General features: G+C 53.3%; 3 protein-coding genes across 3 annotated transcripts; 2 read left to right on the forward strand and 1 right to left on the reverse strand.

Annotated features, from left to right (window-relative positions):
* Positions 1 to 2299: 2299 nt before the first annotated feature.
* On the forward strand, positions 2300 to 6440 carry DSM5745_10252 (inositol polyphosphate kinase KCS1; the record flags this gene model as incomplete). The annotated part of the gene is made up of 2 exons (XM_026752268.1): positions 2300 to 4440; positions 4493 to 6440. The coding sequence occupies 2 exons, from the start codon at positions 2300 to 2302 to the stop codon at positions 6438 to 6440; spliced, it is 4089 nt and encodes a 1362-aa protein (XP_026599330.1).
* A 758-nt stretch (positions 6441 to 7198) lies between these two features.
* DSM5745_10253 (uncharacterized protein) lies at positions 7199 to 9513 on the forward strand (the record flags this gene model as incomplete). The annotated part of the gene is made up of 2 exons (XM_026752269.1): positions 7199 to 7309; positions 7381 to 9513. 2 exons carry the CDS (start codon positions 7199 to 7201, stop codon positions 9511 to 9513), a joined length of 2244 nt encoding a protein of 747 aa, XP_026599331.1.
* Positions 9514 to 10661: 1148 nt separating this feature from the next.
* On the reverse strand, positions 10662 to 11711 carry DSM5745_10254 (SDR family NAD(P)-dependent oxidoreductase; the record flags this gene model as incomplete). Its single annotated transcript, XM_026752270.1, has 4 exons — positions 10662 to 10846; positions 10904 to 11183; positions 11252 to 11536; positions 11595 to 11711. 4 exons carry the CDS (start codon positions 11709 to 11711, stop codon positions 10662 to 10664), a joined length of 867 nt encoding a protein of 288 aa, XP_026599332.1.
* Between the last annotated feature and the right edge of the window lie 132 nt (positions 11712 to 11843).

Below are 11843 nucleotides of genomic sequence, written 5' to 3' on the forward strand. Positions count from 1 at the left end.
CGGCGAATCCAGTACGCTGATGATCGATTCACAGGGAATCGAGTTCTGATTCAGCCTTGCTGCCGTTCATTTACCATTCAATCCTTTTGATAGACGTCTTCAACGGTCAGTCTCATACTCGGTACCAGAAGGGATTCAAGCAGAAGCTCGAATATGGGCATGGTGGTGCAAGGAGATCAATACTGGACTGGTCGGCCTGTCTGTTAAGATGAGATTCCTTTCGACTGTAGAACTTTTGCGATGACTCAATCACGCAGCGTCTGCGATAACATGTTAGTCGGCGAGGATTCACAATGCGAATGAGTCGAACATCATCAGATCACCGGGTAGTTGGTTGGAATTTGAGACCAGCAAGGAGTATGAAGTTGTTGAATCAACTGACAAATGATTAAGCTGCGGCATTCAGCGTCTTCGCGCACGTGCATCATCGCAATGCCTTGTTGAGCCGAGAGCTGCCGAGAGAGATGCAACCACCCTCACACATATCCCTACGCAGAGTGCTTGAATCGGTAGGGCAGGGCAGCAAGGGGGAATGCCGTGCCGTTGATTTATGAGACAGCTCAAGGACGAGACGTGTCTCCTTTCGACTGGAGGTTGGTATTTACCCAGTAGGGTCGAACAATCCGGCAGTTGAAGCAGAACGGGGACGGGGAGATTAGATAGCTCAAATGATGAGAGCCAAGTCCCTGATCGGAAATATGCACTAAAAGTGCACAGCCGCCTTTGGAGTTGACTCAGTTGAGATGGATGCGCTTGTTCTCGACATTTGCCGACCTCCGTGGAAGGATTGCTTGACGGGCGTTTCATCACCGGAATCTAGACGACGTGTCGATGACGGTCATGACAGCGAGCGGCCAACATAGCCGGTGGTGAGAAGCAGAGCACAGATCCAAATCGGACCAAGTTGTTGAGGTGAAGGCCAGATATGGGAGGTTGAAGTTGCTGGAAGATATGAGCCAGCAGGTTGATCACGTTGCGCAATGATTGGTAGACTGTGGCTGAAACGGTCATGCGGGTGTGGGGATGAAAGAGAGGAGATCCTTCTTGGAATGCCCTCCTGCGGCCGCCGGCCATCATATATCCCCAGGATAAGACGGACATGACTGGTTTGTCTTCAGATAAGCCGGACTGGGATTTGCATTGCATCATCCACTGCGGTCCCTAACAAATGGGATGGATGCCATTTCCCTCTCCGTGGCGGCTGTAACACAGGGGTACGGCCAGAATCGGCAGACCCTATTATGGATAATGGATATACGGAGTAGAGTCACAGGGTCATAGTCGGACAATGAACCGAGTTTCTTGTTACTCTCCGCATTTTTGATCCACGATTCTCGAAATGCGGTAGCACAGCCTGCCAACACCCGGAGGCATGACTCGAAGCCGCGTTCACAGGGATGAAACTGTCCAGTCGAACGGGAGCCGGAGGGATAAAATGACGATGATAGCAAGGCCGAATATTATTGCCAACTGCCAGAAGTGTCGACGTGCGTATCAATCATCGAAGGGTGTGGTAAAGTGGTCTGAGATAGCTTCCACCTCATCGCAGAGCTGCCCTGGTCGAAGCATTCGCGGTAGGTCCGAGTCTGATTGGTGGCGGTTCATCTCTGTCTGTTGACTCCTGACTCCTCGCTTCAGTCTCGAGATCCAAGTTTCGTTCCAATTCATTCCGGGGAAGAGACGGCCTAGACGACGATTAGTGCTGTTAATCCCTCATCGGGCCACCCTAAAATTGGCGGTTCGGCGAGGAGTCCGAGGCAAGCCGTCTCTGCCGAAGAAGCTTCTGAGCCTCTGAGGTGATCGGGCTGTGGGATTTGCTTTTCGTGCTTGAGCCTTGACTTTAGAATTGAGCAGTTCAAAGTTGAGTGTGCGCCAGTCCAGTCCCACTAGAAAGCGGTGACGAGGATCCGCATCACTTCCAAGTTCCCCGGGCTGGCCAACCGCTCTCTCGAACTAACCGCACGCTAACCTCCCTACTTATCTCTCCCTTTCATCATCATCCTTTAATCGAGCTCACAGGCCAATCTATCCCTGTTTGAGGCGGCCGCCCGATTTCAACCTGTAAGCTGCCCTTGCCCTGGAACGTGGCTGATGTTCCTTGATCTCCTCGGTCTCCCAGGCTAACCCAGCTAACCCAGCTAACCCAGCTAATCCATCAGCGCCAGTCTTTGGGCTTTCCTTTTTCCGCCTTACTCGACTCGAAACACCAACCATAATCCTTCTCCCTCCACGCTTTTGCTGCCTGTTCGGATCCCATAATCCCTGTTTCGACCGAGCAGTCCCGACCAATGTCCTCCTCATGTCAAGGCCTCCATCTGCATCTGAGAATCCCCCCTCGACTCCCCCGGTGACACCTGCTACTTCTGCCCAACATGATTGCTCTGAACGCCCGAGCTCTCTTCACGGCAAGCAGCGGCGCCACCGCGACGTCCGGGACCAGCTTGCTCATATCGATCCTCAACACGTTCCCTCACCATCCCGCGCTGAATCCCCCACGGCTCGTCAGTGGGCCAACCCCTCGTCCAAATCTACTCTAAAAAGAGCTACAACCGCTCCCTCGGACCCCATCTCTCGTCCAGAGCTACACTATACCGGCTATAACAGCCCACAGCTGTCTGAACGAGACAGCATTTTCGCAACACATTATTTGCCTTCTGATAACGAAGCTGCCAATTCGCCGCAACTTCCGCCCGTCGAAGTCGCCCATCATGACGCTCCTACAAACCTGACTTCCCATTCGGACAGTGCGTCCTTTTCCTCCTCGTTCACTCCCAAGGTCCTTTCCTACCAGCATCGCGGCGACGGCGCCTCCATGGAAGTTGAAGTTCAGAGAACCCAACCGCTGCGCTCCGCCCCGCTCCTTCCCTCCAACCCTCCTTTCGCGTTATCGCCCAACGACCAGGATGTGACGCTGGACGAGGGGCTTGACTTCGCCGCTAGGGGGGCGCCGAAACATACTTGGGACAGCAATGCGCCCTACCGCAAATCATCTTTACACCTCGCGGGTGTCGGTGCTGGTGCGCCACAGACGTCCCACCGAGGTCTTCACCCTTCGCCGCTGCTTGACGATTCCTCCTGGTCACCGCAATTGATGGTAACCCCCTCCGACAGCCGACTGAAGGGCGCCGCTAGCTCTCATCAAAAACAAGGACAGCCGTCCAGGGATAACACAGAGGAAAACAAACTAGAGCGGAGTCCCAGTCGCGGTCGGCGTGGAAGGGTAGAAAACTCGATCGAAGCCAATATAGCAAACGCCGAACATGCTCCTTATGTCCGCAGCCGTAAATCGAGTCACTACCTTGGGTTATTCAAGGAGAACACAGCCACGTCCCCGGATCGCAAGCGAAGAGATGATCGTGCTGCAAGGCATGATAACGCCCTTGAGGTGCATGACCAAGACCAGCAAGGGCTCCATGCGGACCATCGTCACCCCCGGGATGACCGGCATGGAGCTGACATTCCCGAGCAAGCGGATGCTCAGGTTTCGAAACGTTTGTCGCAGCTTTCGCTTGCAAACATCCCGATGATCAAGCCATTCGCGGGTGGCGAGTTGCACGGCGATCACACGATCGAACATGTCCCTGCCAAACTCGAGACTCGAAAATTACCTCGGAGTCTTCTAGAGGAGATTCGAAACTTCCACCTTACTCCAGGAGGGGGGCGGGGAACTTCTTTTTCCAGAAGTATACCCACTCAATATTCAGAAAGGGCCCGGGCTTTTGTTCATACGGCCTCCCCCTTTTCCGACACAGACCAAGAGAACCGCGTCGGCTCGGCTCCTGTTGATGAAGAGGATGACGAGCAGATCTCCTCCGCAGTATATTTCCCGCATGAGCGCGTGGCAGTTTCCGATGAGGTCGATCCCCTTCATTCTATTGCAGAAGATTCGCATGATTTGCAGCCATATGATGAGTCGGCAACGGAGAGTAGCCTCGTGCTAAAGCCGGAAAGACGGACTGCCCCGGATGAGCCTGAAACTAATCATGTGGATATTTCCCTTCGATCTAAAAATGACAGTAGAATTCTGCACGGCGATCTTCAGGACAGGAAGACTCCAATAGAAGAGCTAAATGAGAAGTCCCTTGATTCTATGCTGCAGCGCCAGACTGAGTATTCCACTGAAGATTCCGAAGCATTCTCCGCAGATGACAGCGGAACGTCCGTCCGGGATGAGGAGTCTAGCGTGACCGATGAGGCTGAGGTAACACCAACGGCCACCCCCACGCAACGCCCACATATTCCTCGGCCTCGGCGCAAGCAAGGCGCAGTAACGCCAGTCGGGGCCGTGGAACTGAAACCATATCGGCATCAGGTTGGCGGCCACACAACAGTGTTTCGGTTTTCCAGACGCGCTGTGTGTAAACAGCTCAACAACAGAGAGAACGAGTTTTATGAGCGCATCGAACGCAGACATCCAGAGATGTTGATGTTCCTTCCAAGGTACGAGTGTCCGCAAGTCATGGCCACTAATCATGTGTTAACGTTGCTCCAGGTACATTGGTGTCTTGAACGTCACCTTCTCCAAAAAGAAATCAAAGAAAGCTTCGGAGACTCAGCCTGGACAATCAGATATTGAAGCTACTGATGAACCGCAAATCGTCAAGCAGACCGTGGCAACGTCAGGGAACAGTTTGCACCAAGCCGCGAATCCTGTAGAGAAAGAGCGCATTTTCAGCCAGAAGCAAGTCACTGGTATTGTTCCTAAGGTGATACTCGAGAACAACCGTCATATTATCCCGGTCGATTTGTTCTCCCAGAAAAGACCTCGCACGGCAGACGCTGCAGTATCCTGTGGACACCTATTCACAAACGGGACAGCGTTGACGAACGGGCGGAGGCATGAACATAGCTCGTTGGACGAGAAGCTTTCTCCGTCACCGGTCAAGAAAACTTGGGGCGCTACTACTGTCAATCGGAAACTGCAGGAGCAGGTGCTCAGAGAGGTATTCAGTCCACCCGCTATTCATCACCATCGGCGTAATGCACGAGGGCTTCTCACTCTGCCAAGAACGACGTCTGATGGTCATCGTCGGAGCGCGAACCTTTCCGAAGGCCTAATTCCTCGCCAGCCTCGCATTATGGAACAGGTGGAATCACCACGGAGCCCTGCGATTGACATTGTGAAGAAAAGCGGCGATGGCCCTGCTCTATCATCATCCGCCTCCACGGCCCTTGATGCTTCCCAGCAGCATCTCGATTCGGTAAGGTCGGAGGAGGCTGTCCCACGCTCTAGCTCAGTGTCGCGAACTAGGACCGTTCGACGCCGACACTCTGGAAGTGGCCTGCAAAGGCGGGGTACTCTGGACTCTGACAAGGGCGGCGGGGACCTCATTTTCTTTGAGGATGAGGGATACGGTGGCGATAAAGAGGATGAGATCTTTTCAATGGAAAGTGATGCGCCGACATCTTCGACCGCGCCTAATGAAGCAAGGCTCTCGAGCTCTAGCCCGTCTAAAACTACTAATTTTGCGCTTCGAGATAGGTGGACTTCTGGCCCTCCTGTCGCTGAACCTCTGAAAAGCCCTGTTTTCCCTGGCTTCAGTGACAACACAAACACACAGCCCCCAGCCAACCCAAAGGAAGCGCAAACAAGGAAGGATGACCGGGTGCAGTTCTTCCTGTTGCTGGAGGATCTCACTGCCGGGATGAACAAACCTTGCGTGCTTGACCTAAAGATGGGCACTCGTCAGTATGGCGTGGAAGCCGATGAGAAAAAGAGGAAATCCCAAAGGCGCAAGTGTCAGAACACGACCTCTCAGCAACTCGGTGTTCGTCTCTGCGGCATGCAGACTTGGAATGTCAAAAAGCAGGAATACACTTTTGAGGACAAGTACTTCGGCCGCGATCTCAAATCAGGCCGTGAATTCCAGGATGCGTTGACTCGTTTCCTCTACGACGGGATCAGCTACTTGAGCGTTGCCAAGAAGATTCCTATTATCCTTGATAAGCTGGCCAAGTTGGAGAATATGATCCGGAAACTCAAGCGTTACCGCCTCTACGCCAGCAGCCTCCTGATTCTCTACGATGGCGAACAAACACCCCAACAACAAAAGCCCTCCCAAGCAGAGGCAGCCACTAAAGACAGCGTGAGAAATCATCTGCAACGCCGTACTTCTGAGGATGGACATAATAACATCGACGTTTCGTTGAAGATCGTTGATTTTGCCAATTGTGTGACGGGTGAAGATGAACTTTCACCCGATACGCGTTGCCCTCCCCAACATCCGGATGATATTGATCGTGGCTATTTGCGCGGGCTTCGTACCCTGAGGATGTACTTCCAACGGATTCTGAAGGAGGTTAGCCAGGATGAATATGTCGAGAGAGGCGAAGGTGAAGGCATGACCCTTAACCCTCGAACATCTGACGATCGCAATACGTCTGACCGGTCTTGGGATGAAAGCGTTATGGATCACGATCCGGGGGAGGTCAGCTTCTAGACAACCATTTTCGTCTCTTTAACATCGCACCTCGCTCTGTCAACCCTTTTTTTTTTGCCTTATTTTCTTCCCTTCATGTCTTCTTCTTTTTTTTTTGAGTTGGAGTTTACGGCTGTACATTCCATCTTTTGACCCAGGCAAGGATCATCTGATGTGGCGTTAATGTTGCATGGTCACGGCTTGGGTGGTTATGATGGCTTTTCTCCTTGACGAATGTTCCCGATTTTGAGTCCATGATATTAAGAGTGCTGTACCAACCCAGGCGGAGATATGATGTCTCTACGACGGCGACGATTGATGAATGGTCTGGCGCATTTTTACTTTCACTGGAGAACTTCTCTGTGCCTGGCGCATGGTCCAAGTTTCTCCCTCTTCTATCCATTCTGGTCTCCTGCCATTCGGACAACCTGTCTTAGAATATACCATCCGGGAACTTGTTCGATTCCTGGGCTTGCTTTTCGTTGAGGGGTCGTTCTGTTGCTTGTAACCATACCTAGGTAGTTTAGCTAGACAAAATCGTAATCCGCCTTGATTTATTTGGTCTATTTGTGTCTTGGTTGTAGCACGCGGTCATTGTGCATAATCGCCGGAACCTCAGGCATCCGGCTCACTAAGAAAAGATCCCCCAGCTTCTTCCACCTTCGGACTCCACCCTCCTGTCAGCACACTTCTTTGGATTCGATGCCTTACTCACCCATCGATCTGCACATTTCTTCGCTGGTCGATGCTGCGCCGCCATAGTTGCTGGACGTCGCATCATGGCGGCTGTCAACCAGAATATGTTTGACGCCTGCGTCGCTATTGAACGGCCCCAAGGCCCAACCTTGCTGGTTCTACCGTTGAACCTAATTGCGCGGATTATCGCTCGTGTACGGCCCTGCTTCTGTCTTGAGCCTTTGAAAAAGAAAAAACGCATGCAGCTGACATTATCCGTCTGTAGTTGGACGATCCGGGCGACCTCGCTCGTCTGTGCCGGACATGTCGAGTCCTCAACTACATGGCCCTCCCCCAGCTCTATCAAAACCTCATCCTAACCTCCTACGATAAGATCCGATACCGCGGCGACCAGCCGGAGGGCATGGGGAGCGCAAGTCCGTTCACAATGGGACTGAATGCCGTCATCACGCGACCGTACGCATCGCTTGTCCGGTCACTGACGCTGCGCGGTGACTGGCGGGAACAGGAGCTGGAAGAACATGCGCGCGTCGGACGGGTGCCGGATTCGTCAATGATGCTGAATATCACTATCCGGGCAGCCGTGGATCGGATGCAGGAACTGGAGGACTTCCGCTGGGAGCTCAGCACCAAGATGCTCGAGACCGTGTACCTAGGGCTGGCGCAGTTGCCGAAGCTGACCTCATTGACACTCCGGTTCCCCAGCAGTCGGCATCCGCGCCCAACGACGGTCATCCCGGCCATGCCGCACCTGCGGTACCTGAAGATCACGGACATTGACCCGCTCTGCTACCCGGATGATATATCGACGCTGCTTTACAAGGCGCGGAAGTTGAAGGAGCTGAAGATGCACTGGTCGCCGCGGATGAGGAACATGCAGGAGCCGAGCGTGATGCTCCACGACTATTTCCGGAAATGCATCTCAGCGAAGCAGCCCATGGCAGTCAAATCATTTGCTTTGGCGAACCTGTACGCGCGGCATAGCGAGGATTTCAATCTCGCATTCGATAGCAACACGGTGGAGGAGGTGACGATGCTCCACGAGGTCCGGTCGGAGCTCACCACTTTAAATACATTTGTCGATAGTACATGGCCTGCCACGCCTCCCAACAACAAGCCGATGCGGTTGAAAAGCCTCAGGGCGAATCTCTATAACCAACGGCAAACCGAATTCCTTGCAAGCTTTACGGGGCTTGAAAGGTTATACCTGGTCGGCTCGAGTACCCTTTCCGATAGCTTTAATTCGCCGCGCGAGCTACCGGCTCCCTGCGCATCTTCTGCGACTCTCACACCACCGTCTTCTGAAACTACGAACATGAATGGCCCTTTTTCTTCCTCAAAAGACCTCATAACAGCCCCCGACTCTCCGTCGAACTTACCTAGCCTGCAGGCCAGGTTACGAGATTCTTCCATCAACAGCATCGTCCTCAACCATGCCGCAACACTACGGCACCTCCTCCTCCCAGCCCGGTGGGCGCTCTCCTCGGGTAACATAGCGCGTCTCGTCCACGCAAGCCCACAGCTTGAGCAGCTCGCATTCGCGGCGGAAATGTCAAGCATGGACACGCTGGGCCTGCTCCTTCCCTTCCTCCGCAACCTTCAGGCACTCCGTCTTCTTGTGCCAACAGGGTCTTTGTCCGCGGGGTCAGACGAGACCCGCAATTCGCAAGCAAAGCCGTTTTCGAAATCGTGCAAAAACATAGATGGTCTAGACATTGGCGCGCGGTCGTTCGCGGAATTCGTAGAATTAGACGATGAGATCCTTACGGAACGGCTAGGCGAAGCACTCGCTGACCAGCAGCTCTTCCAACGACTTAAGGTCATTGGGTTCGGTCGCAAGGGATTCCTTCTGGGCGAATATTTTACCGTCCCTGTGGACCGACCACAACCACCACCGCAACCTCAGCCGCAGTCGCAGTCGCAGTCACAACCACCACGAGGCGCCGGCGTCCAATCCCAAACACCAGCCGCATCCCGCGCCCCAAGCGCCGAAGACACGAGCCCACTCTCGTTCGTCGACTTCGATCAGACGAATCAGACGACGCAGACGAACGGCCACGGTGCCGGCGCGAATCTCCCAAGCCCAGGCCTCAACCAACCTCCCACGTCAACGTCCTCGCCGAAAATCCCTCCGCCCCAGCAGAAAAAGAACACATTCCCGCCATCGACGCTCGGAAAGCGAATGCGCGATGAAGAGTCCTCCGTTGTATCCGTCGACCAACCACCGGGACTAGGCTCCGGTTCCGCACCCGGTCCGTCGTCCTGGAACGGTCTGGATCTGAATGAGTGTCTCTTGCCGGGTCCGAGGAATCGCACTCTCAGAAGGCGGATACAGCGTGTTGGCTGGGACGTGCTGAAGCAGTGGGAGATTTGGGGGCTGGATACGCAGGAGCTTTGATTTGTTTAGCATTTATTTTGTTTTATTATACCCTAATGACTACTCTCCACGCAAGATTGTGCTGGCCTGACAAGATATATTTTTAATGAGGCGTTTTCTATATACATAGACCTCGCAACTGGGCTGTAGATGGACTAGACTGGCCTAATGCCAATCCCTTTTAGAATCTCACACAATTTGATATACTCATTGTATTCTTTATAACTATGACTACTGTCTACGCAGGATTGTGCTGGTCTAGCAGGATATATCTTCTTGAGGGCGTTCCCTACTGTCCAGACCTCACAACTGTTGGAGTGTATATATAAGGACTGGTCTAGTTTCGTGCTGATGGAGTCTAGCGTTATGCTAACAGCAAACAGGTTCGAAGGCCTAACTCTCGTAAATATAGGGCCGTTATGAGTAGTAATAGCCCCGGCAAGCCTATAAACCCAAATACAAAGATTCTCGTTTAGACGGATGGGAGCTAGAACAAGGAATCTTGTGGAAAACATTTGTTGCTTTATATTAACCTTTGAAACCCGCAAACTATAACCAGTCCCGATTAGCTCAGTTGGTTTAGAGCGTCAGACTTTTATACCGCGTTTCCGACTGGGAATTCTGCCGGGTCATCTGAATGTCGAGGGTTCGACCCCCTCATCGGGAGTTTCTTTTTTTTGTTTCGAAACCCTACCCTCATTTTTAATGCTGGCCATGTTTTGGATCCGGAATAACCAACAATTAGTCCCTACGTCGCAGGTCTCTGTCAATCCAGTCGACGCAGCCGCCCAAGCGTTCCTCCTGAACGGTCTACATCACCATGGACAACCGCGCCTGGGTCAGCGCGTTTTGACGACAATGACATCAATCTAGGCCAATGCTATTGTATTTGCAGGACTGGTATTCTAGGGGATTCTAAACCGTACTCATGAGAAAACCATCACCAGAGCTGTCACATCACGAACTCGGGATTTTCTGTATGGTAGGCATTGGAACTGCTCGTCCGGAGGTTCAATATATATCCTTCAACCAACCAGGGCTACTGATCATGATCCCTGCGTTCTGGATATCTTAATCCCACCAGCACACAGCCTCTGAAACACGTGCTTGGGATCATAGCTGGTCACAGCATCACGCATTCTCTGTATGTTGCCAGCACCATCTCCACCTTACTGGGAGTCAGACGGGCTAAAGGGCCACCCCAGAACCCCAGTCGTCAACATCAAGCCATCCTGTATTTCTTGAGCCCTTGCTTTCAACTCCTCGACATCCCAGTTCGCAAACACCACACGCCCGCTCAAGAATGACGCCTCCTTGCTCGTCAGCCAGACCATGAAGTCTGCAGGAAGGTCCACTATAACATAGTCAGTCCCCAGAGCCACAGACACGCAAAATCCAAACCCAAGCATACCACTATCGAACGCCTGCTGGCCAGGATCAGCCCCAAGCTTATCAAACATGGCGGTATGGACCGTGCCCGGATTAAGCGCGGCCGTAAAGACACCCGGATTCTCTGCCGCAATATACTCCAGTATCCTAGCCACCGCAAGCTTCGAGGTAATATAGCCCGAGAGGCCCTTTCCAACGGCGGCGGGGAAGGGGATCGCCGTCGTGAGGCCGATGATAGCAGCGCCAGAGGCCGCGGTGGGAAGGAATGCCTTTGCGGGAATCATGGTTCCCTTCACGTTGGTCTATTCCATGGGCCAGTCTCCATTAGCCCCCCTCAAGCATGGCGAGGTAGTCAGGTGTACTACCGTACCTCAAAGCTCTGCCACCATTCGTCCACGGCCGTGTCCTTGAGCGGCATCTGGTCGGCGAGATAGCCTGCGGCAAGGACCAAGACATCCCAGGACCCGACTTCGGTAGCTACGCCGGTTATAGCATCCTCGTCTGTTACGCTGGCTGCGTGAATGGAGGTTTGCAGGTGCCGCGGCAAGGCTTCTTGGGTCTGTTTGAGCTTGGATTCATCGCGGCCGATGAGGACGATGCGGGCGGCGCCGGCGCTGGCGAAGGACAGGGCGGTTGCGCGTCCGATTCCACTGCCCTGTGCGTTCTTTTGATTAGACCGTTATCCCTGAGGTTAGGAGGATCGCCGCTCCTACCGCTCCGGTGATGATGACGGTCTTCCCGGCAGCGCTGAGCTCGGGCCGCTTGGGGTCGATGCCGGGATAGCTTTGGTTGTGCCATTTGGCGGTCATGGATGGCATGGGCGGTTGCATGGTGACGGCAAGACTGTATGGAGGTCAAGTTGCTCAGTAGAAGAGTAATGGGAGTTGGTGGAAGGAGGAATGAAGCGTGTTGGGGGACGAGAGATGAGCTTAAATGCTGCAGCTTAGGACAAAGAGCAAACA

This window comes from Aspergillus mulundensis, assembly GCF_003369625.1.
Source record: "Aspergillus mulundensis strain DSM 5745 chromosome Unknown scaffold_14, whole genome shotgun sequence".
In the NCBI taxonomy this organism is placed as follows: Eukaryota; Fungi; Ascomycota; class Eurotiomycetes; order Eurotiales; family Aspergillaceae; genus Aspergillus; species Aspergillus mulundensis.